The sequence below is a fragment of the Pangasianodon hypophthalmus genome, chromosome 3, assembly GCF_027358585.1.
Source record: "Pangasianodon hypophthalmus isolate fPanHyp1 chromosome 3, fPanHyp1.pri, whole genome shotgun sequence".
NCBI classification, from domain to species: Eukaryota; Metazoa; Chordata; class Actinopteri; order Siluriformes; family Pangasiidae; genus Pangasianodon; species Pangasianodon hypophthalmus.
Window position 1 is genome coordinate 15,780,381 of NC_069712.1, and position 23,747 is coordinate 15,804,127.

Here is a 23,747-nt window from a genome sequence, read left to right on the forward strand (position 1 = left end):
AAGGACAGCATGCTTAACAAAACTTTCTTAAGTTATTTAACTTTATTTAATAATTCCGACTTTAACACTTATCACTGGAGACAGTTTTCCGCACAGAAATAATTGGTAAGTAAATAATAAATAGGAAAAGCACGCATGCGCGCACAAAGCGAAAAAAAACCCAGAAAGAGAAAATGCTGCTCCCAATATATTATTTTAATTATGTACACTTGATATACACATTATGTACATTTTGGGTTCATAATATACATTGACGCATTCCAGAAATACACTCTCACAATGTTAAGAGACTACATAGAGACGGTGGAGACGCAGGATAGGCTACACATTAGATCCATCATTTAATCCATCAAACTGTTATGTGACATTGCATATTAGTTAGAGCAGCACAGACCTGGCAAAACAACAAGAACTTAAGCCTGTCTTGAGTAATGATGCACATTTTTCACGTGTGCGTTTATTTATATCCCTGAACGCATTTAATACAGTGATATAATTCTGATGCATTTGATCAAAGGAAAAATAATACACTATGCTACTTTTAAAGATAGATAGAAGGAAATGGTCAGAAATATGCTGATAACCTGTAGTCTGATTCTTTAAAAGAACACGTGGAGCAGTTCATTCTTGATCAAACATTTAGAGTTACACAGCGTATTCGGCGTATAGTTTCTTTCTTTTCTTTTTTTTGTGCACATTTTGCACCAGTGTGAAAGAATTTCTACGCAATTCTATGGCTAGACTACATATATAAGGCTGGTTTTTCCAGACAGAGGTAAAGCCTACTTTGGGGTTAAATTGTGTGTTTTAATGTGTGTCCAGGAAATTGATGCAGCACTGATTAGGAGTGTGTATTTTATGCATATTCGGGTTCAGATGTTTCCTCTTGAGAGTATGATCTGGAGTTTCCAGCAAATATGCCGTTATCGTCCACAGGCAGATAGTTGTCCGTTGTGCTGTAGCCCTGCTTCTTTTTCTTGGCTTGGCACTCTTCTAGTCTGATGGTGTCGTAGAGGCCTGTGGCCCCTTCCTCCAGCAGCATGTTTCTCTCGGAGTGAGACGGCTTCATGAGGCACACGTTGCGCAGCAGGAGCAGCGCTGGTGCGTAAAGCACGTTGGCGAGGCCCATGCCCAGGTTGAGCTGCACAAAACCGAGGTCGTGCACTATCTTTCCAGCCACAACTGGACCCAGAGCATAGGCGACGCAGTAGGAGATGTCGGCAATGGCGTAGACACTGCCATACACAGAGACATGACGCACATCAACCAGAAACGCAAGTGTGGGCAACAGCGCGGTGTCCACCAGCGCAATGCCAAAGCAGATGCCACATAAGGGGATTATAAGTTGCTCAAAGTTTTTGCATGCTGGCACAGTGCAGGAGCTGGCACCTATTATAACCATGCCAAGAGCGCCATAAAACCATTGTAAGTGTGGGTGTCGCGCTGCCAGTTTTACAGTAATGTAGACACCTAAAATATGGGGGAAAAAAGCTGGCAACCAGGTAAGTCCGATCTGCCACTGGGACGCGTCCATGGTCTCCTCCATCCAGTTCGCGATGGTGGGCTCCAGAAACGCAAGGGGGATGTTACACGTGGTCAGTGCACCTGCCACCACTGCTATATATGGATCAATCATAAGTTTGTAAATGGGTGTGCCAACTGGCATGTTTTCCCTGGTCCTGCTGGAGAATGGCTTGAGGACAGTCATGCACAAAATACCGTCGGCTAGACAGACACAGGCGAGGGCGAGGAAGGGGACGCACTTCCCTGCGAACTCGCAAAGCACCCCGCCGAAAGGGGGCGCCGCCAGGCTGCCGAACGAGATAAACGCCAAGGCGATGCCCAGGGCTCGACTCCTCTCGGCCTCCTCCGTGTATTTGTCTGCTATCATAGCGATACCTGACGTGTCTGCGAAAGCCGAGCCGAGACCCTGCAGACTCCGCGCCACGAAAAGAGTCGCGTAGTTTTCAGCCAAGGCAAAAATGCACGTGGAGACAAACATGATGGAAAGTCCTATTAAAAGTGGTATGTCGTATCCAACGCGGTCTATGAAGGTGCCCGTCAGAGGATTTACGAGGAGTTGCAAAATGGCTTTGGATGCAAATAGGACACCAATCTGCACGTCGAAGTTTTCTGTGCTGTTGGACGAGTTGGTTGATTCACTTTCTAGGCTGGCTAAATAATATGGAACGATTGGCACGATCACCATGTACAGCATATTATCTAACAAAAGTGCCACACAGACGATTACTAGAATAATCCTCCGCTGTCGATCAGGATCTTGGATAGCAGTGCCTAGCTGTTTAGTTTTTTCGCCCATCTCTGAGAGTTTAACGGCGGCAGACTGCGCAAAGCCACCAGATCCCTCTTCAGCCATTATTCACACTTTTTTTTTTCTTATTTCAACGCAAACAACAGGCTATGAGCGCTTTCCCGCACTGTGCGATGTTTTTCACGGAGTGGAATCTGCCTTCGTGCTTCTAATAAACTCTCAAGCCGCTAATCATTAGTTAATGAACTTTTTCCTGCTTTACCTCCTCCCGCTGCGCTCCTTCATTGCGCTCGCTTTTCTCCTCTGCTGAGCTGAACGCGTTTTTTCGTCGGCGCCCAAAGTTTCATTGTAACTCGAACCGTCATTTAAGGTGATGAAGAGAACTCAGACACTTGCGATCAGTTTAGAAATTCACCCGATCGTGTTCCATGGTGTGAGAAGTTGTCTTTTTTGGAGACCGTGGGCGCGCAAAGCCGAAATGGTGCGAGCTTTCACATGAATAGATGGAGACTGTGCAGCTACAGCGCTGTGAGGCATGCCATCACCCCGGCTCAGCTCAGACACTCGCATGTGTGCTTGCCAATTCCATTCAACCCTTTTTTTTCCCAGGGATGTGACGCACTTCTTGCTTGCCCCCCAGTGGTTCCCCAATCAGCCCCATTTATTAAGCTTATTTAACGCAACAGCATATTAAAGCCACGCCCTGCAAATAAATGCGATTCATCTGCAAATTAACGTGCATTAAAAAACACTAGGAACTAGGAACACCAGTGATTAATGTTTTTGAAAACTATGATACACCACTAAACATTAAATATTTCTTCTATTACTTACTGTAGAACTGTAGCGTAAGTGTAATGAACTTTAATACACACTAAAAGAAATGACTTTTCATTTCTTTAATTAGGGATTGTGTCATTCTTTCACTTTGCTAATTGCCCAGTAAATCACATTACAGTAGGCATATTGCTTTGCTTATTTCTGAGTTACCTATTTACTAGTCTAATTATTGAAGGGCACTTTAATAAGGCTACAAAACGAATGTGTACATTAATTTAAAAAAAAAAATCAACTGTCACTGCAAACAGAGAGTCTCTTCTCATATTGGTTATGATAAACAGCTGTAAGTAGCCAAGAGCGAAATTAAATGACCCCTGTCTTATGCAGCTGAACACTGCTGGTCTCTGGTAAAAAACATTTTATTTCTGCTGCCTGTGATGTTGTACACTTTGAATAATTATGTAACTGTACAATTCAGTCATGGCTTTTATTTATGCAAGGGGGAGAACTGACCTATTCCAGGCTGACATGCTTTAAAAAGTCTAACCCTAAAATATGCGAGACTACTTTCAGATGTTAAGTAGAAAACCAGTGGGTCATTAACATTCTTCGCAGTGTGCAAACAGGAGTATTCTTGATAGTGAGATATCTAAAGAGAGATCTGAGTATTAGGCTGGCGAATTTAAGTAAATATTCATCTTTATGTGTGTAGTTTTCTCGGTTAAGGCTGCCGCTGAATTTCAGCACCACAGGGAAGTGGACAGCTACAACCTCCTGTAGGTTTTTCAGCTAACCCACTGGACCTCTAACCCTAACCAGCTTACCCATTTACACAGTGACACAATGCTGTTTCAGCAGATTAATGCAGTGACAGTGCAACCGAAAATGCCCTTAGAACACACTTCACAAAGTTAATGCATTAATCTTATTGAAAATGGAACATATATAATTACACTTTGGGGTTTGGCGCCATCTCGTGTTAAAACAAGTTATAGTCCATCTCCTCTTTAGAAAGACAATAGTGTCATCTAGAGGTTTTTGAGAAGTACAGCGCTTATAGGCAGAAAGCCCAGTTCAGAAATCCTTTTACTCACTGTCGTGGTGTAACCGTTCATTATTCTTGCATATTAGAAAACACAATATTTTAACCTCACAGCCTAAATACATCTCCCATTAAAAGAGGGGAACTACGTGTGGGTATAATGTATGAAATGGCAGCATTTATCTTTGGCATTACAAATGTAAGATTAAACAGCACTTGGGAAATATGACAGATCTGCAGATTTCAGATCTGGATCTGCAGAAGGATCACATCCAACTGAATTTAGTAGAGAACTCGCTAACAAGGAGAGGTCCATATAAAGATGGTCAACACTTTTTTGTTGGGGCCATGGGAATGCTCCTTGCAGTTCTGTTCGCAGTTAAAAATCAAGAAATGTAAGACAGTCACATTAAATAATGTATAAATTAACAGATTTAAAGAGCCAATTTTGTGTAAACATTGAGCCAGAGCTCACATACGGTGGATCCTGACTGTTGTTCTTTAAAACACTTTAAAAAGTAAAACTATACTTGATACAGTATGTCATATTTGTCAGATTATAGACCTGTATTTAATCAGATTCCTTTGTTTCCACTGATAATGTCTGAGTAAAACAGAATGAGAGGTTAATGTAGACTACATTTACAACAGCTATTAATGGTGCACTGTATTGTAAAATGCTTCATAAAATCTGGTCAGATGCACCTGACGTCTCTGGAAATCTCTGATCCTTTTATCTGACAATATTGTTTGGCAGTCTTTTGCATCCCTGGATGTAATATGGATTGAATTCTTCATTTGTTCTTTGGACAAGGGAAGGCAAAAAGGCAGAGAACTGCATTGCAAGTCAATCCCTCCTAACATGGCTCTTATCCCAGTATCATTGGTGTATTTTCTGATATGACCTGATTTGAACCCAATCACTGGAGATGCATCACATACTGTATAATTTCATAAGATACTAAAATATTCCTCATGTCCTTGTTTGCACATAGACAAGTCTGCCCAAAACACATACTTTAAAACACACACAACATTCCTACCTGCTACTTTTTTGTTTTACATGACATACTCCAAACAATTAGCTAATGTTTCATTAATTGCTTATTAATGTTTCAAATTTGCTTATTTTACTGATTTTTCCATCCAATTTCTCCCCTCTTTGGTCATATGCCAATTTCCACCCACCTGCCAGCTCTCCCCTATCACATGACAGCTACCAACCAGACTAACACTAGGATTCAAACTGTAACCCTGTGCAACTGTAACCCTATGATAGCTCAAACGCTTTTCTGTTGCACCACTCAGGAGCTTCACCTCCCTGATTTTCAAATCAAATAAAGACAAAAAATAACAACACAGACACAATACACATATCTAATTTTTTTTTTTTTGAGTATTTTTTCCTGTAAATCCAGCGAATATCACTTTTCAGCACATTGTCGTAATTGACAGGACATAAGCATAGATAATAATTTACCCCTGTCAGTGCTGATGGAGATATTTTTTCAAAAATTTCCAAAATTCTAAAATAACTAGACAGTCCAAAGACATATGCACAAATGTTCCAGGTTTGTTAAAGGACAAATTTTTCAACCATATGCAGGATTTAGAATGTGCATTTTATAATGTTTTTAAGGTGTAGCATAAGCTCAATAAATCACTTGAGAATGGATCAGTTTGCGTGGTACATTTTTTGAGGGGTTTGTCCCATTTAGGTTCATCAAGATCTTGTTCCTGTACTAACTAAGTTCTTAGGTGTGTTCGAAGAACATGGAATGATCACGAATTTTAATACCACACATCTTATCTTGGATTTGTTAAGCGCCGTACAAAGATATTGGGTATTGGGACAAACAAGCTTTAACAAATTTATTTTATTGTAAAATCTATCTGAATTGTAAAACAGAGCATTACACTTTCAGATTCTGACTAACATGTCAGTTAAAAGAATGTCCACAATACAATGATAACCACTGGATCAAACACTAGGTGCTCTGAACACAACAACTGCACTTAATATATAGCTATAAGACTATTAAATCAAAAGAAAGAGGAAAATGGTAGTTGGAGTGATCTGATTCTTAAATAACATTCAAAAATGCATCTCTTGGTAATGATACAGATGATACTGATAAGGCATTAACAACATACTTCTCAAGAATCAATACAGAAGACGCTGACAAGTCATAACAACATACTGTATGTAACACACTAGAATATCACAGGCAGCAAAATATTATGAACAAATGTTTTTTTTTAAACTCCTGCTTTCAGTCTCGCTGTCTCTGTCTCTCTCTCCCTCCCTCTCTCTCTGATTCATATGTTTGATGTCTTTCTGTTTTGTAAAATTACAGTATAAGTACACAAATATCTAACATTAATTAATACTGTTTGATTCCTTAAATCACACCAAAGTGCATGTGAGTAACTACAGTACAAATGATCATAATACAAAAAAATAATAGAGAACAGTATCAGCCCACATTCACAGTATTAAAAATTCACAGAAAATCATGACAATACAATGTAAATTGCCACAATTTACCCCAGGAATGAATCACTAACACATTAATAAAAGATCACTAACAACCTTGCTGAGCTGATGTGCTATTATAATTTGTTCTTTCCTAACGCTTATGTTTGCTACCCAAGAGCAAATATGTGTGTGTGTGAAGTGTGGTTGATCCAGGCCAGCAGATCAACAGTGCCTTTTGCTTTTGGACAAAGTCCTGCATGAATCAGTGTGTACACAATGATGAATGTTTGTCAAAGTTTTGGTTTTTAATGGTTTTGCTTTTTGTCTGGATTATAGTAGTTTATTTCAATAGTTAAAATAGTATGCATGTATTTATATTTTATCTCTAACATTGCCTAAATGTGATCTTTAACTTGTTTTGGCTAAAATGCAGCAAGTATCTCATCACATAACATAAAATTATCATGATTTTATCATCTAAATCTCTTAATGAAAGAGAACTCTTTCATTAAGAGATGGAGTGGTAACAATGACAATGCTAAAAAAAGGTATATTTAGAACCTTTATGCTTCTACTCCTTGAACTTGATTACAGCACTGTAATGTTTTCCATTTCCAATTAAATCTGTTTAGATAAGGAGGTAGGATTTTTTTTTTCCACATACACTATTTGGCCAAAAGTGTGCGGACACCTCAACATCACACCCATATATAGTTGATGAACATCCCATTCCAAAACCCTGGGCATTAATATGGAGATAGTCCCCTCTTTGCTGTTATAATAACGTCCATTCTTCTGGGAAGGCTTTCCACTAGATTTTGGTACTTGGCTGTGGGGATTTTTGCCCATTCAGCCACAATAGCCTTAGTGAGGTCAGGCACTGATGTCAGGCGAAGAGGGCTGGTGTGTAGTCTGCATTCCAGTTCATCCCAAAGATGTACAGTGAAGTTGAGGTCAGGGCTCTATGCAGGAAACTCAAGTTCTTCCACACCAACCTTGGCAAACCTAATGGACCTCGCATTGTGCACAGGGGCATTGTCATCCTGGAATAGGTTTAGGCCCCTTAGTTCCAGTGAAGGGAAATAGTACTACAAAATACTACATCATACAAAAACATTCTAGACAATTGTGTGCTTCCAACTTTGCAGCAACAGTTTAGGAAAGACCCACATATGGGTGTGATGGTCAGGTGTCCAGATACCTTTGGCCATAAAGTCACTGTCACATATATGAATAATTAAAGATATGGACTGTGTGAACCAAAGTAAGAGGGAGTGAGATGTGCAGCATGAAAAACATATCTAATTGCAGTATATCTTGTGCATAATCACTTCCTGTCTGGTAATTCATAACACTGGGAAAATGCCTTATAATTAAAATGTATACAATTATAAAACTCTTTTTCAGGCTTAACATGCACATCATGTCATGGCAAGAAAGATTTGCAATCTGGTGTTTGAGCATATTGTTTTTTTGTAGGAAATAAATTATGTCTTATTATGTAAATACTGTTACATTGACATGCTTGGTTTACTTAAACTTAGTCTCAGTAGCAGGAGGTTCAATCTTTTGTCCTGTGAGCAGTTGCCAGATTCCTCCTCTGTAATTCTCATTTCCAAGTGCGTAAACAAAGACATTGAAAGTTGGAGAGGTCTTAGCCACAATAGGAGCAATCTGCAAAGACACACATGGTTGTACTTACGTTCTACCTTAATAATACATTAAAACCTTTATATATTAAATTAATTAATCCACATGTGCAGTGTGCAATGGTATCATTGACAAAATAAAAATATAACAGGTTTTATGACTTAGATTTTTATGAAATCGAGACTTGATAGTGTTACCATTCTCAGTTTAGGAGACAAAACATTCACATTTTCCACGGCAGCATAGAAGGCTAGGATTCCGTAAGGGCTCCAGCAGAACAGCAGGGTCTTTATAGGAGTGCTACAATTGAACTGTAGGGAGGACAGGGAAGTGAATTTAGTCATGGAGCCTGTCTAAATGTGATTAACAGTATTTCTCATGAAGCTTTGTACACTCCTGGCATCGTATCAACCAGCTTGAAAATGTACTTATTAAAATTTACATTTAGATGCAGGCATGATATTTTTATGCACATGTTTACATTAGATTATCTAAAATAAGCAATAAATACCTTGTTGCCTTTGGTTAAAACTCAAATGCTATTCTTGGGATTAGTTTTCTGGGCACAGATTAGGCCTAAGCTTAGATCACACATTGTTTCTCTGCTGAAAATCCTGTTTACTCTAATCTTTATCTTATTATATACAAAAATAATCCCGACTCACATAGCTAATACATATGCATGTAGTATAATGAATGGTCTACATACTATTTACTTGTACACATTTCATTTCACATGTATAAATGTATCTCTATGTAAGTTCTTTGGATTTATTTATAATATATGGCCCCAAGTGGAACACTGATTGAATACAATACCTATATAATATGGTTATACAAATATGAATAATTTAATATCCTTATGAAACATGGTTATTGTTCATTTGAGCCCCACGCTAGGCACCAAACCCAGCCACTGTGGTTGCACAAGTTCGTGCACTCTCAGTGCCAGTTCCAAGCCCGGATAAAATGGGAGTGTTGGGTCAGGAAAGACATCCGGCGTAAAAACCTGTACAAAATCAAATATGCGGATCATAAACCGGATATCCATAATGGTGATGGGTGATCTGCTGTGGCAAGCCCTAACGGGAGCAGCCAAAAGAGGAAGATGAAAATGGTTATCTTAAGGATTTTGCATCATTTCATATATAACATTAACCAATCCAACTATCACCCCCAATATGCTTTATTACTGGGTTTAAACAAAGCTTTCTTGAAAAAATAATATTGGCCAAAAGTCTATGTCTGTATTAACTAGGTCTTGATTTATGATTAAAAACAAACAAACAAAAAAAAACAGTAACACTTAAATGTTTTTGATGTTTAGGACAAAAACTCACAGATAAGGTTTTTTTCCCCCCTTACAATCATGTATCTCCTATAAAGTGACTGTATTCTTTCTACATTGCATTTATCTGGTAGTCTAACACTTCACTAATTTTGTCCAAATAAATATTGGCATGTAGCGTAAACAATTACTTGCATAGTATTTAGCTGCACATATGTTATTGAAGTGAAGTGAAGTGACTTGTGGCCAAGTATGGTGACCCATACTCGGAATTTGTGCTCTACATTTAACCCATCCAAGTGCACACACACAGTAGTGAACACACACACACACAGTGTGCTCTTTTTTTCAAGCGTCTATTTATAATAACAACAACTTTTACCAGAAGAAAACCTTATAAATATTTGTTGAGCAGTATGAGTGTGGTTCTAAGTTCACCCAGGCACAAGTCCACTCAGTTTGAAACACATCACAAGGGACACAGGTTTATGCAACAAATGGTAACTAGGCCTTCATGATGCTAGTCACAAACAATGATATATATGATAAATATTTTCTTACCCTGTGTTGGCCCATCTTCTTGAACTTCTTGTCAATGGATTTGTATGAGAAGAACACAACAAGCACTTGAATTCCCATGTTACAAATGGCCATTGGAATCAGATAAGTGACATAGTTCCTGTGAAATGCATGAGGTCATGTTATTGTACTTGTCCTCTTTTACATTGTGCACAAATGTACTCAAGCAGGTGGCACACAACAGTGTAAGCATCTGAACAACCCAGTCTCACAGAAAAAATATTCCAATGCAACTTATCTGTAGCACTTCCTATATATATCAACATTCTACTGTAGCACAAGCATATATTCCATAGCAGTGTATCAAACTTCCACTCTTATGCTCTGTATGAGATGTTCTGCACCACATACACTACATCGCCAAAAGTTTGCAGACACCTGACCATCACATTCTTATTTGCTTTTTGAACATCATATTTCAGATTTAGTCCCTCTTTGCTGTTGTAATAACCTCGACTCTCCTAGGAAGGCTTTCCACTGGATTTTGGAGCATAGCTGTGGGGATTTGCCCATTCAGCCATAAGAGAATTAGTGAGGTCAGGCACTTATGTCAGGGAAGAAGGCCTGGGGCAGAGTCAGCATTCCAATTAATCCCAAAGGTGTTCATTGGGGTTGAGGTAAGGGCTCTGTGCAGGCCACTTGAGTTCCTCCCCACCAACCTTGGCAAACCATGTCTTCATGGAGCTCGGTTTGTGCACAGGGGCATTTTCGTGCTGGAACATGTTTGGACCTCTTAGTTCCAGTGAAGGTAAAATTGTAATGCTACAGCATACAGAGACATTCTATGTAATTGTGTGCTTCCAACTTTGTGGCAACAGTTTGGAGAAGACCCAGATATGGGAGTGATGGTAATGTGTCCACAAACTTTTGGCCTTATAGAGTATTTTAACCAAGCCCATGTCTACCACTATCCTATTTTAAATGAGATCAATATGAAAAATTACCTCTTTTTAGACATTTTGAGCATTGCCTACTTCATGCAAGTTTGCACTTTTCATGACATATGATTAGACTTAGCGGGTTCATGAAACAAGCTTAACTTCTCACAGTCTTTGCAAACACAATCAAGCTTGCAAGGTACATGGTAACACAGTACAGTAATGTGGGTATTTTCAGAATACGGATTATTTTTAAGGCTGTAAATTCTTTAGGCTACTGATAATAGAGAGACTTTCCACATTTTCCACATGAAAACACCTGTGTTACCGTGCCATGTTACCATATGAATAGCAAGCCTTATTTTGTTTGGAGAGAAGAGTTTCAAGAACCATATGTCATGAACAGCACAAACTTTACACATGAAGTGTGTAACACTCAATATGTTTAAAAAAGAGGTAAAATTATTACAGGTATGCTCTGTGTGTCACCTTCTGCATCAATGTATTTTAACCAAGCCCAGCTCTACCACTATACTATTTGAATAATATTGACCTGTAATAATCAGTTGCATGCAAAACTTTTTCCCCCTGTGAGAAGGGGGTGTTCTGAAACCACATGGCAAATGTACATGGGTCAAAATCTGACTGTCTTTCTAAATACTATATCACCTGAATTGCATTAGTGCATAATTGTACAATATTGCATAATTGTGTATAAATTTCAGCATGAAGGGAGTTGGTACAATTAATTTTGTAATACTGATATATTTAAAAGTGACCACTAAGGTATAATAGGACAGGAACACTGACAATTTCAAATAACTAGAACAGAGACTACATTATGTCAACAAAAATGTGTATTGGTACTGTATCTCATGGCCCAAATTACTGCTAACTATCGAGATATACTGTATTATATCACAACTAAGGAAAATCTGTCAAACGCTTAAATATATGATATAATATACTTAATATAATTCATCCGAATATGATTAATTTGGTTCATTATGGTAATTGTAATGACTGCACTTTTAAATGTACCAATGTTGGCATGGGGGTTACTAGCTTTGGACTAGTGATGAAAACAAGAACCTAACCGAAAAAGGAATGTCTCATACCTATCTCCTTTGCTTAAGTCCAGAGTACAGCAGGTCCTCAGGGGCTCATAGTCATACTCTCCCCAACCAATCAATGGCATAGCTGCCCAGAAGGCAGTAAAGAGCCAGATGAAGATGGCTATGGTGATGGCACAGCTCCACTGCAACTTTGTTCCTTTTGTAATAAAAAAAAAAAATTGACTCACACACTTCACCCATTTTAATTTTAAGCATTTTTTTTTTCACATGTTGCCATTACACAGTACCCTTTGAAAGTACTGGAATGACAAGGTCAATTCTTTTGTTATTGCTATACATTGAAGACATTTGGGTTTGAGATTGAAAGATGAATACGAGACAGTAAATCAGAATTCCAGCTTTCATTTCCTGATATTTACATCTAGAACATGACACATTTTGTTTAAAGTCACCAGTTTTTTTGATCAGTTCACATGATCAAAAATATTGGAACAGGTGTTTCTTGTTGCCCAGGTGTGTCCTGTTAGACTGACTGTTTAAACAGATAATAGCTCTGAATGTCTACTCTTGGTTTGAGGCCTGGGTTTCACCTGTGAAGACTGCATTTGTTATAAAAAAGGATAAACAAACATGAAGACCCGAGAGCTGTCTATGGGAGAAAAACAAGCCATTTCGAAGCTGAGAAAAGAGGGAAATCGATCAGAGCCATTGCCCAAGCATTGGGCATAGCCAATACAACAATTTGGAATGTCCTGAAAAAGAAAGAAACTACTGGTGTACTAACAACCAGACTTCGAACAGGTTGGCTAAGGAAACAACAGCAGTTGATGACAGAAACCCAAAAAAGAGGAACCCCCAAAACAATAGTAAGTGACATAACCAACAACATCCACAGGGCAGAGGGGAAGGTACTGTATCACAATCATCAGCAGTAAGAAGCAGAAGGCCAGATCAGAATTCACAAAGAAATACAGAGACGAGTCACAAAAGTTCTGGAACAAATACTAACCTCTACCAAAATGACGCCAAGGTGTGGATAAAAAAAGGATCTGCTCATGATCCAAAACACACAAGCTCATTGGTCAAGCACAGTGGAGGTAGTGTCATGGCTTGGGCTTGCAAGGCTACTTTTGGAATGAGCTCACTAATCTTTATTGATGATGTAACTCGTGACGGTAGCAGCAGAATGAATTCAGAAATCTACAGAAACATTCTGTCTGCCAATTTACAGAATGCCTAAATAGCACTTTTAATGCAAATTAAATAATGCGAAATACTTATGCTCACCTAAATATTGTGATCTGCCACCAAGGTGCCATGTTCTAAGAATTGGCCTTGCCGTTCTGTTACTTTTGGAGGGGACTGTATGGTTTTAACTTTGACTAAAATGCTAGTAAAAAAATTACTGGTATTTTTGGTATTTGGTGCCTGAAAGAGGGTATTTTGTAGTGTTGTATGATCTATTTAATATTTGTCCAGATTTTGCACAATTATAAACAAATTTACTTTACAATACTTAAAAGTTTATGTCTATGAAATGTCCTTTCAGATACCACTATAAATCCTATTTCAGTTTATAATGCATTAACCAACTTTATTAGGAACACCTGTACACCTACTTATTCATGCAATTATCTAATCAGCAATTTGTATGGCAGCAGTGCAATGCATAAAATCTTGTAGATACGTGCCAGCAGCTTCTATTGATGTTCACGTTAATCATCAGAATGGAGAAAAAACATGATATCTGTGATTTTGACTGTGGCGTGATTGTTGGTGCCAGACGGGCTGGTTCGAGTATTTCTATGTTCATGCCCAACAGTCTCTAGTGTTTATTGGGAATGGTGCAGTAAAGAAATAACATCCAGTAGTGGCAGTTCTGCAGACAGAAACACCTTGTTGATGAGCGAGGTCAATGGAGAATAGCCAGACTAGATTGAGCTTACAGAAAGGCTATCATAGCATCATAGCTCAGATAACCACTCTGTACAACTGTGGCGTGCAGAAAAGCTCAGAATGCACAACATGTCGAAGTTTGAGGCGGATGGACTACAACAGCAGAAGACCACATTGGTCCCACTTCTGTAAGCCAAAAACAGAAAGCTGAGGCTGCAGTGGGCACAGGCTCACCAAAACTGGACAGTTGAAGTCTGGAACAACATAGCCTGGTCTGATTAATCTCTATTTCTGTTGAAGCACACAGATGGTAAGGTCGGAAATTGGCACTAACTGCATGAATCCATAGACCCAACCTGCCTTGTGTTAACAGTCCAGGCTGGTGGAGGTAGTGTAATGGTGTGAGAATGTTTTCTTGGCACACTTTGGGCCTGTTAATACCAATTAACGATCGCTTGAATTCCACAGCATTTTTGCGTATTGTTGCTGACCATGTGAATCTCTTCATGGCCACAATTTACCCATCTTCTAATGTCTATTTCCAGCATGATAATGCACCATGTCACAAAGCAAAATTAGTCTCAAACTGGTTTCATGAAGATGACAATGAGTTCAATGTTCTTCAGTGGCCTTCCCAGTCACCGGATCTGAATCCAGTAGAACACCTTTGGGATGTGGCATTACAGGAGATTCACAGCAAGAAAGTGCACCTGAAAATTCTGCAGGAATTGCATGATTGCAATCATGTCACCATGGAGCAGAATCTCAAAGGAATGTTTCCAACATCTTGAGGAATACATGCCATGAAGAATTGAGGCTCTTTTGAGAGCAAAGGGATGCCCTACCCCCAGTATTAGTATAGTGTTCCTAATAAAGTGTCTTTGAGTGTATATGCATATTGAACTCTCTGCTCTTGTTATTGGTGGATCTTGAGTCTTTTGGATATTCCTAATTAGGACTCTATTTACAGACCCAAATTGCTGGCTATTCACAGAAGCTTTTGTGATGGATGAATGGCTCATGCTTCTATAGTCATGCATAGTGAAAGTCCATTGAATAGGACCTGTGGCAGATGGACTTTTTTTTTCAGTGTTTCTTCAGTCCAAACTGAAGAAAATCCTGCTAAATGTAATCCTTAAGCCCTTTGAAGCAGTGGTTCTTAAAGTAGGGCCCCAAATTGTCCATAAAGCATATCCAGGAGGTCAGTGTTTTTTTTTTTTTTTGGTTGGTTGGTTGTTTTGTTTTTGTTACAGTGGTGGAGATCGCAACCCACTATTTCCAAATTTGTTGTTATATTTATTATTGAGTTCTTATAGTTATTAGCCAATTTGACTGAATGGCTTTAATCCAGAACTCAATAACTCAAAACCATAGGCCTATAAATAATATTAAGTTATTTGTTCTGTCAGTGGAAGCTTGTTAATAAAAAGCTCTTTAGTGCCAATAAATAGCCAGAGATTATTTTACACATTTCAATAATGAGTCAAATATTTGATTCATTGGATTATGTTCTTAAAACAGATATGTGCTGAGAGGTTTGAGAACCTCTACACTAATGTGTATCACGTGAGAGAGAGAGCAAAGTGTCCATGTACACAAACTGTTGACATTTTCCTTACTGGTACAGTATTGGTGGTATCTGTCCCAAGCAATGGCTGCAATGAAATGGATGCTAGAGAGGGCTGTTAGGAATCCATGAAAGCCATGGGTCTGGCATCCTTCAGATCCATAGGGCCAGTATCTGTAGGTTTATTTATCACAAAAAATAATGGTTAGACATGCTTTTGCAGCCAAATAATGGGTAAAACCGCAACAGGTAAAAAGAAGTAATCATGTGATTGAGCACATTTCTAAGCTATAACATCTGTTTCTACTGTGAATGAATTCTCTATTGCCTACCCCCACTTCTTTTAGTTCCTAACTGACCATGCTGATTCAGCTCAGTATTCATATAAAGTGTATGAAAGTCAGCAGGATCATCCTTTTTATTGCATCTCAATTTCAAAACTCACCTCAGAAAGCTTGAGAAGGCAGCAATAGTGGCGTTTGTAGAAATGCCCATATCTGCTAAAGCCAAACTGAATACAAGGAAGTTACTGGGAGTCCGCAAATCTCGTATTTTAAGGAAAGCAATAACGGTGACAGCATTCATGAAAAATCCAAGGAGACCTTCGGGACACATTAGAGAGCAAACAGCAGCGCAGTGTGAGAAATTCAGCTGAGCAGTTACACAATGTGCAGGGAGTAAACATTAAACCTCAGCATGCTTGGTAAACATTACAGCCAATGCGTCCTTTCATTTAAAAAAAAAAAATCAGGAGCAAATCGTCAGTATTGTTTCTTACCCTCCACAAGCAGACATGATCCCAGTGCAAAAACATCGAGCTCAGAGAATCCCTCCGGCAGAGGAGAAGGAGGAACCATATCGAAGTTTTCTGTTTGTCTGTTGGTTTTTTTGTATTATAATACTTTGAAATAAAAGCCAGAAATCACAGCCCTAACCTGCGAGTGTGTTCAGAAGAAAAGCTTAGCATATTCGTGAGAAAAAGGCAGGAATGTCGTTATGCAAAAGCCCCAATCCACTGAAGAATTTCTTAATGAACATATCAGGCATTGTTTACACAATGCGCTCATTCAGTTACACAACTAGCCTTTCGGTGGTCCTTTCTGTCTGCTGAATGACACATGACCCAGCCCACAACACTCTCCTTTTTTACGTCTGATTGGTCTAAACATGAGGGGGTAGTCACTATAAAGTCTCTATACACACCTCCATCTCTGTCAGCTTCCACACTGCAGAGACTCAGTGCTGGCTATCACACAGTGTCCAGGTGTTACTGAGAAGACACTCTACAAAATACAATATTTGAGGAACATGCAGATTTTTTCTCTTCTAGATTATAAACTGATGTTTATCAATATGCTTTGTAGTAAACAAAATATATATAATTATTGTCAGTCAGTATTTTAGTTTCATTCATTTCAATTCAAGTGGCTTTATTGTCATTTTAACCATATACAGCTAGCTAACAGCTAACTCTTAACTAACAGCTAGTTAGTACACAGTGAAACGAAACAATGTTCCTCCAAGACCATGGTGCTACATAAAACAACACAGAACTACAGTAGACATTACATATATTTACATAAAGTGTAATGACAGCACAAGACAGTACAAAACTAGCAAAACAAGACAGTGAGTTACAGTGAGTTACAGTGCAGTGCCAGCTAGCACACAGTTCTAATAAAAAAGTGAATCATATGACAGTAGTGCAAAAGATTGAAAACATAAGGACTAGCAGCCAGGTGAGAGTATAAAGATAATATAGTGTATAAAATAAATATCTGTAGCAGCAGAAATTGAATACAGGTATGTGCAAAAATTGCAAAGAGGATGGGGTGATGTTCATTTGAGTGTGTGTGTGTGTGTGTGTTTTCATTCCAGACACTGAGTGTTGAGGAGTGTCATTTCCCATGCTAAGTGTAAATGTGAGCTATTTATTTTTGTAGGTTTTTTTTTCTTTCTTTTGTTTGATTTTTAAATGTTCATTTTATTCTTCATGTGCACTCAGTTCTTTTCTTTCTAAGAACCAGAACTAACCAGCTTTAGGTTTGTGGTAAGACTGCTGCACAAATCTCATTAAGCAAATACATAGTCCTAAGCTAGATTTTCATGCAGCTTTCAAGACTAAAATTAGGCTGGTGTTTCAACAACATATCATTGTATACTGTGAACATACTACACTTTGTGTATTTTTGTGAATTGTTTTTGTTCAGTCAATAGTTCATTTGTAAATAATATTTAGTGCAAATCCTGTAGAAGGCGCTGATCATGCATGTGCATGATATATGCATATTCTTTAAGTATTTTTGTAGAATGTCACACACTGCACTGTTACAGAATGAGGAAAAGAACACGTTCATATTGATATAGTGTTGCAATGAAAAGTATCAGTTTTCAGTATTTGTATTGAATACTAGTGGTAGTAGGCTTTCAGTAAACTAACACTAGACTACTACAACCAATTTACTACAATCACACTAGAGCTGAGCCCCAAAACCCTTTATGTGCTTTGTAAAAATGCGGTATGGAGCTAGACGGAGGTTTTCAGAAGACTGAAGAAGAGATAAGAAATAAAATAAATCTATAAAATGCAGTAAGTAGGCTATAATCTATTTTTTTTTTGCACAATATGAACTTGAGCATTGAGTCAACTAAAACAACACATAAATTCAATCCTTAATCTTTAGTCTGTCTAACTCTATTAGCTATTTGTAGCTTTGTACACAGTAGTGTTATTTCAGATGCATTGTCTGTGCCATTTTTAGGCTACCTATCCATTAACAGCCATTTGTATATACTGCTTCACCAAATAAATCTCTGGGATTGAGCAGCAAAATTATGGGCTTAACTGTCATGATGGGACAGATTAAATGTCTGGGGGGAATCATTCTGCATTATGACCAACAACTACGTGTTTGCACAGTCTATCAGATTCCCAAATGCAAGAACATGCAGATACGTGGCTCACTAATCCTCCTATCTCTCTCTTTTAAATCTGAGAAAAGCGTTAGTCAGAGCGTGATGGGACATGGAGCCAGACAGACTATAACATGCCGCTACGATTTCCATAAATGAAAAAGTGGAGTTTCTTTAATCAGACTCTTTCCTGGGTATTGAAGTACAGGGGATTAAAGATGATGGTCATTGTCTTCTTTGCTCTGTTGCTCGCATCAGGTGGATTTCCGCCTGCACAGACCTCATGTCCTTCTCAGTGCAGCTGCCACTATCACAACCTGAGTGATGGATCCAGGGCCAGGTGAGTGCTCTAAAATAGTTGTGTAAAAGACAATTTACATTGTAAACACAAAATGTACTTGGATAACTTGATTACTTAAAATTTCTTAGCTAAAACATCTGACCCTGTCTTTGATTTTTTGGTGGCTTACATTTAATTTAGCAGACTGCAGTCCAAACTAGTATTTGTAACACCCTTCTTTTGTAACTTTTTCCTATTTAGTTCTTATTCATAAAATGCATATCACTCACAAGTTCACAAAATTATACCAATCTTGCATTAATTATTCTCTCTCATTTATCTAGGAGTGTGATTTGTAATGACCCTGCAATAACCCTGGTGCCTGCCAGCTTCCCCACTGATACATCCAGTCTCAGAATAGAAAAAACAGCTATAAAGAGGATCCCCAGTGAAGCATTTAAATACCTCCCAAATCTGGAGTTTTTGTGGATGTCCTTCAATGTATTGTCATCAGTGAACGTGGACAGCTTCCGTGGACTGAACAGTCTGGAAGAGCTAAGGCTTGATGGAAATTCCCTTACTGCTTTTCCTTGGGAGTCCTTAAAGTATATGCCTAACCTAAAGCTCCTTGACTTGCACAGTAACAAACTCTCTTCAGTCCCTACAGAGGCAGTAAAGTACATAAGGCCTTTAACATACCTGGATCTCTCCAGCAATAACCTGCTGACGATGCCGACTGAAGTCCTTACTACTTGGATGACAGTCAAACCCATCCAAGGAGCAGAGAATTCAAAAATTATTCTTGGTAAGTATATCATTGTTAAATAATAGTAATAATAAATAACTAATAAATGATTGTAGATAATATGCAATATTTACAGAAACAGTTATGGAATATGTTTTTATTTCACACAGGAAATATGTAACACTAACGTACTTCATGAGATGTAGACTAATGTTAGGTTAGCTATGAGTTTTCTGTAGCTTGCTAGACAACAGACATATGTTGCTTAGGTGTGTGCCTTTTATGTCCAATGATCATACTCAAGCCATAGGCAAATAGGGGGAGCCATATGTCACTGGATAACTGATCCTGAGTACTTTGCCTCACCCTAGACTGCCTCCCCAATAAGGTCATTAGGTCTAACCTGGCCACCCCGCTGTAAAAGGTCTGGTTATGCCCCTGCAGAAGTAATGTCCCTGCAAATATATTATGATTATATGTATAGCCCTAGTCTCCATTTATAAAATTTCTCATAAAGAACATTGTTTTTCTTCTTGCCACAGGACTCCATGACAATCCTTGGCTTTGTGACTGTCGGTTGTATGACCTGGTCCAGTTCCAAAAGTCTCCATCACTGGCTGTGGCCTTCATTGACACCAGCCTGAGGTGTACTGCTCCTGAGAGTCTCTCAGGAGTTCTGTTCAGTGATGCTGACTTGAGACGATGCCAGGAGCCCAAGGTTCATTCAGCTGTATCCCGCATCAGGAGCACAGTGGGCAGCAATGTGTTACTGCGGTGTGGTGCTGTTGGCGTCCCCATGCCTACGTTGACATGGAGAAGGGCAGATGGGAAAACGTTGAATGGGACAGGTATGTCACCACAGTGAGGGGCAGTTTAGATACAATAACCAGAATCAGTAATACAATGTAGTTACACAAAGATATGGCCCAAAATCACAGTGTAGTAATTAAGTGTGATTACATAATGCTGTTTATTTCTGGCCTCCTATTAAACTTTGCTCGAGTTTCTAAATACGTCTTGTCTTTCATTGTTATTTTGCAGTTAAACAAGAGAACTCTAAAGATGGAATTGTTTGGTCTATTCTAAATGTGCCTGTTGTCTCCTTCCATGACTCTGGGAAATACATATGCAAAGCAACAAACTATGCTGGGAGTGCAGAGGCTTTGATTGCTTTAATCATAAGCAAGTCTCCAAAGTTAGACAATGGAACTGAAACTGTAAAGAAAATCAAAGAAGACAAACAAAACCCTGCTGAAAAAGAAAAAATTATTACCAAATATATTTCCCCAAGACCCTCTTCTGTTCCTGTAATAACAAGTCCTATGGTTTACACTGGTCCCTATCCTGGCATGCAGAGTGACAGCGTTGCAGAGAGTGGGACGAACACACATCCAACTAGTCCTGATCGACTTCTAGAGGCCAATCTGAGCAACCTCGCAGCCAATGCCTCCTCTCTGCAGCAAGACCTTAACAGGATTGTTCGCTCAGTCAAAGTGGTTGGAGATACAGACTATTCTGTGTGCCTAACCTGGAGAGCCCCAAAAGCCAATAACTCGACTGCCTTTAGTGTGCTGTATGCAGTATTTGGAGAGAGGGACATGCGCAGAATCAATGTCAGTCCTGGAAACAATCGAATCATCATTGAAGGCTTGGTTCCAAAAACCAAATACATTGCCTGTGTGTGTGTAAAAGGTCTGATCCCTAAAAAAGAGCAGTGTGTAATCTTTTCCACAGATGCAGCAGCAAGTGCTAATGGGACCCAAAAGCTTATTAATGTAGTTGTAATATCCGTTGCCTGTGTGATAGCTGTGCCTCTGACTGTGGTCGTCTGTTGTGGAGCACTTAAGAGGAAAATCCAAAAACTTCTGAGCAAAAAGTCCAAAGATATTCAGGATTCATATGTAACATTTGAGAGTCTTTCGCCCAGCACAAAGGCCAAAGGCCTGGAGGGGGACTATCTGTCCAAACTGAACCCAGAGGAGTCCAATAGATTGCTATCAGCCAGGTCTAGCCTGGACTCTGAGTCCATCACTCAGATTGAAGAACAGCGAAACGAGTACTTGTGCTGACAGTTTTCCTCAATCACTACTCCATCAACCAGCGTAAGTATCCATGCTCAGCACCAGTATCAGAATGCACATAGTTTATACCAGAACTGCTTTGCTGAGCATTGCTCAACAATTCCAGTTAGTAACTAAGGACACAATGAGATGGCTTTGAGTCTCTCCCTTTGATTTAATATTGTTCTCTTTTACTATAGTCACAGTCTTAATTAAAAGACTAAGCCATATGGCTGGTGGTGGGGTTGTGGTTGAGGAATCTCTGAAGCATGCACACACACACAAACTACTAACTGACTGTAATGTACTTAGAGTATACATTTAATACAGTATGTGTTCATCTTTGTATTCCACTGATAAATTAAATTAAGTAAATTAAATATCAATGGACATAACGCTTTCAATCCCATGGTGACTGAAATTATTATTATTATTATTATTATTATTATTATTGTGTTGGTAAATTATTAAACACTAATGGAGTATTACATATAGCATTACATAATATTTCAGTATTTGGTTATTTAGCAAATGTGTGACTTGTGCCACTGATTTGTGTTTTGTGTCCTAGAAATAAATATTTTATGTGTATGCATATAAAGTCTGAGTTCTTTGAAGATCAGACTGTAAAATGTAACACTGCTTACCTGTGCAACTACCACTACCACATCCTTTGCTTTTCTATTTACTCCAAGTCTACTAATGCCAACTGCTATACCTTCTGCTGCTCCCCAAAATAGCAATGAATAAGATTATCTGAATGAGTCTTATCAAAAAATAATCCATTCATTATATTTTTTCAGTTAAACCTAGCCCTACATATCACTCTATGCTCTACGGACTTTGTCAAGGATTATTGTTAATTGGCTTTAGATGACTTTACCAGTAGACATGCCCTATGCACAGCGTGAGTGTAACTTTTACAGGACTATGGATACAATTCATAGTAATTTTCATTTTGCTTTGCTTCTTTTGTCAACAAATCATGTAAGCTAATTCAGCTCACAGTGTTTGACTGGATGCACCTGAAGCCAATCGCCATGGAAGGTCAGCTCCTTCAGCTTACACAGTGTATGTTAATAGGGGAACACTCACAGTCACTTTTGCTCTTTAACCTCATAGCCATGAATTATTTTTGTATTGCACCTGTCTATTCTAATTATATAATAATATTATTAAAAATATTTAAAATATTCTTAGAGGTATAGTGTATGAGCAATGCAAATGCTAAAGATTACAAATCACAACCATTCAGACCATGGAGATGGAGGAACAGCTGATAACACAATTTTTCTGCACAATATTACAGTTGAAAAAAAACTTTTATCCTTGGAAAATCATATATAAGCTATATTCATCAGTCCATTCTCAGTTTAGGTCCCTTGTGTGCATGGAAACAGCGTTAGTGGAGATACCCGGTGATGTCTCTGAAGATTTCACCAAAAGCTGAATTGAGAACTCACAAATAACTGAAAGTTGTCCATTATAAATCCCTAGAACATCTTTGGCTAAATTTCAACAGCATCACTATCATTAATATTAGGATTAGATGGAAGGATTAGACAATTTGACAGAACTCAGTCTTGAAGGCAATAAACTATGTTTCATGCCATGAATGGCATTTGATTATACTCTCAACCTCAGAATTCTGGATTTGAAAGACAACTGCCTCGATGTTCTCCCTGAACATGCACTGAAATTTTGGTCTGACCTACTTAGATTTATCCTTCAATCAGTTTACAGTCACATCTAAAGAAGTCTTCTTAAAATGGCCTTTCTGTGACACTGCTTTAACAAATGAAAAGCATCAGCACCTAACGCTCTGGCACTTCATGGTAACCCATGGATTTGTGATTGCCACCTCAAAGGTTTTGTTGAGTCAGTTAAATCTCTTATGCCACCTATCATATTTTTGAACTCATACTTGACTTACTCTGGTCCAGGATACAATTCTTCCATGAGCTTAAGCTGAAGATGTGCACAAAACCAGTAGCCACTACCCCATCCACCAACATAACTACCCCCTGGTAGGAACATCACTCTTATTTGTGATGGCCAGAACAAAACCAGCTGTCTGCTGGACATATGTTCCTAAGATGCTAAGAAGATTTCATGGTAAAGCTTTCTTCTTATGTCAACATAATTTTCTTTGCAGACAAGCAGTTTTTACTGTAATTATTATGCAAATTAGGAGTTTAATATACTATGTGAATTAGTATGAAAATGTGAATGGTCAATCGCA

At 38.6% G+C, this 23,747-nt stretch overlaps 3 protein-coding genes across 3 annotated transcripts; 1 reads left to right on the forward strand and 2 right to left on the reverse strand.

Annotated features, from left to right (window-relative positions):
- Nucleotides 1-85: 85 nt before the first annotated feature.
- On the reverse strand, nt 86-2,896 carry slc18a3a (solute carrier family 18 member 3a). Its single transcript, XM_026942611.3, has one exon. The coding sequence runs from the start codon at nt 2,375-2,377 to the stop codon at nt 857-859; it is 1,521 nt and encodes a 506-aa protein (XP_026798412.2). The 5' UTR covers nt 2,378-2,896; the 3' UTR covers nt 86-856.
- A 2,948-nt stretch (nt 2,897-5,844) lies between these two features.
- On the reverse strand, nt 5,845-16,626 carry rgra (retinal G protein coupled receptor a). Its single transcript, XM_026934168.3, has 7 exons — nt 16,286-16,626; nt 15,953-16,109; nt 15,560-15,681; nt 12,087-12,240; nt 10,073-10,190; nt 8,421-8,534; nt 5,845-8,247 (listed from the first exon to the last, which is right to left on the reverse strand). Exons 1-7 carry the CDS (start codon nt 16,362-16,364, stop codon nt 8,104-8,106), a joined length of 888 nt encoding a protein of 295 aa, XP_026789969.1. The 5' UTR covers nt 16,365-16,626; the 3' UTR covers nt 5,845-8,103.
- A 1,806-nt stretch (nt 16,627-18,432) lies between these two features.
- On the forward strand, nt 18,433-22,068 carry lrit1a (leucine-rich repeat, immunoglobulin-like and transmembrane domains 1a). The gene is made up of 4 exons (XM_026943684.3): nt 18,433-18,760; nt 19,045-19,505; nt 19,988-20,293; nt 20,487-22,068. Exons 1-4 carry the CDS (start codon nt 18,576-18,578, stop codon nt 21,512-21,514), a joined length of 1,980 nt encoding a protein of 659 aa, XP_026799485.2. The 5' UTR covers nt 18,433-18,575; the 3' UTR covers nt 21,515-22,068.
- Nucleotides 22,069-23,747: the final 1,679 nt, after the last annotated feature.

Excerpts from the sequence above, each read along its gene's own strand:
- rgra (XM_026934168.3), bottom strand. The coding sequence starts at position 16,364 with ATGGTTCCTCCTTCTCCTCTGCCGGAGGGATTCTCTGAGCTCGATGTT. Across the intron at positions 12,241-15,559 it reads ATACCACCAATACTGTACCA|GAACAAAGTTGCAGTGGAGC; the intron begins GTAAGGAAAATG and ends TTATTACAAAAG. Across the intron at positions 10,191-12,086 it reads GACTTAAGCAAAGGAGATAG|GAACTATGTCACTTATCTGA; the intron begins GTATGAGACATT and ends TGCATTTCACAG.
- lrit1a (XM_026943684.3), top strand. The coding sequence starts at position 18,576 with ATGAAAAAGTGGAGTTTCTTTAATCAGACTCTTTCCTGGGTATTGAAG. Across the intron at positions 19,506-19,987 it reads GAATTCAAAAATTATTCTTG|GACTCCATGACAATCCTTGG; the intron begins GTAAGTATATCA and ends TTCTTGCCACAG. Across the intron at positions 20,294-20,486 it reads GAAAACGTTGAATGGGACAG|TTAAACAAGAGAACTCTAAA; the intron begins GTATGTCACCAC and ends GTTATTTTGCAG.
- slc18a3a (XM_026942611.3), bottom strand. The coding sequence starts at position 2,377 with ATGGCTGAAGAGGGATCTGGTGGCTTTGCGCAGTCTGCCGCCGTTAAA.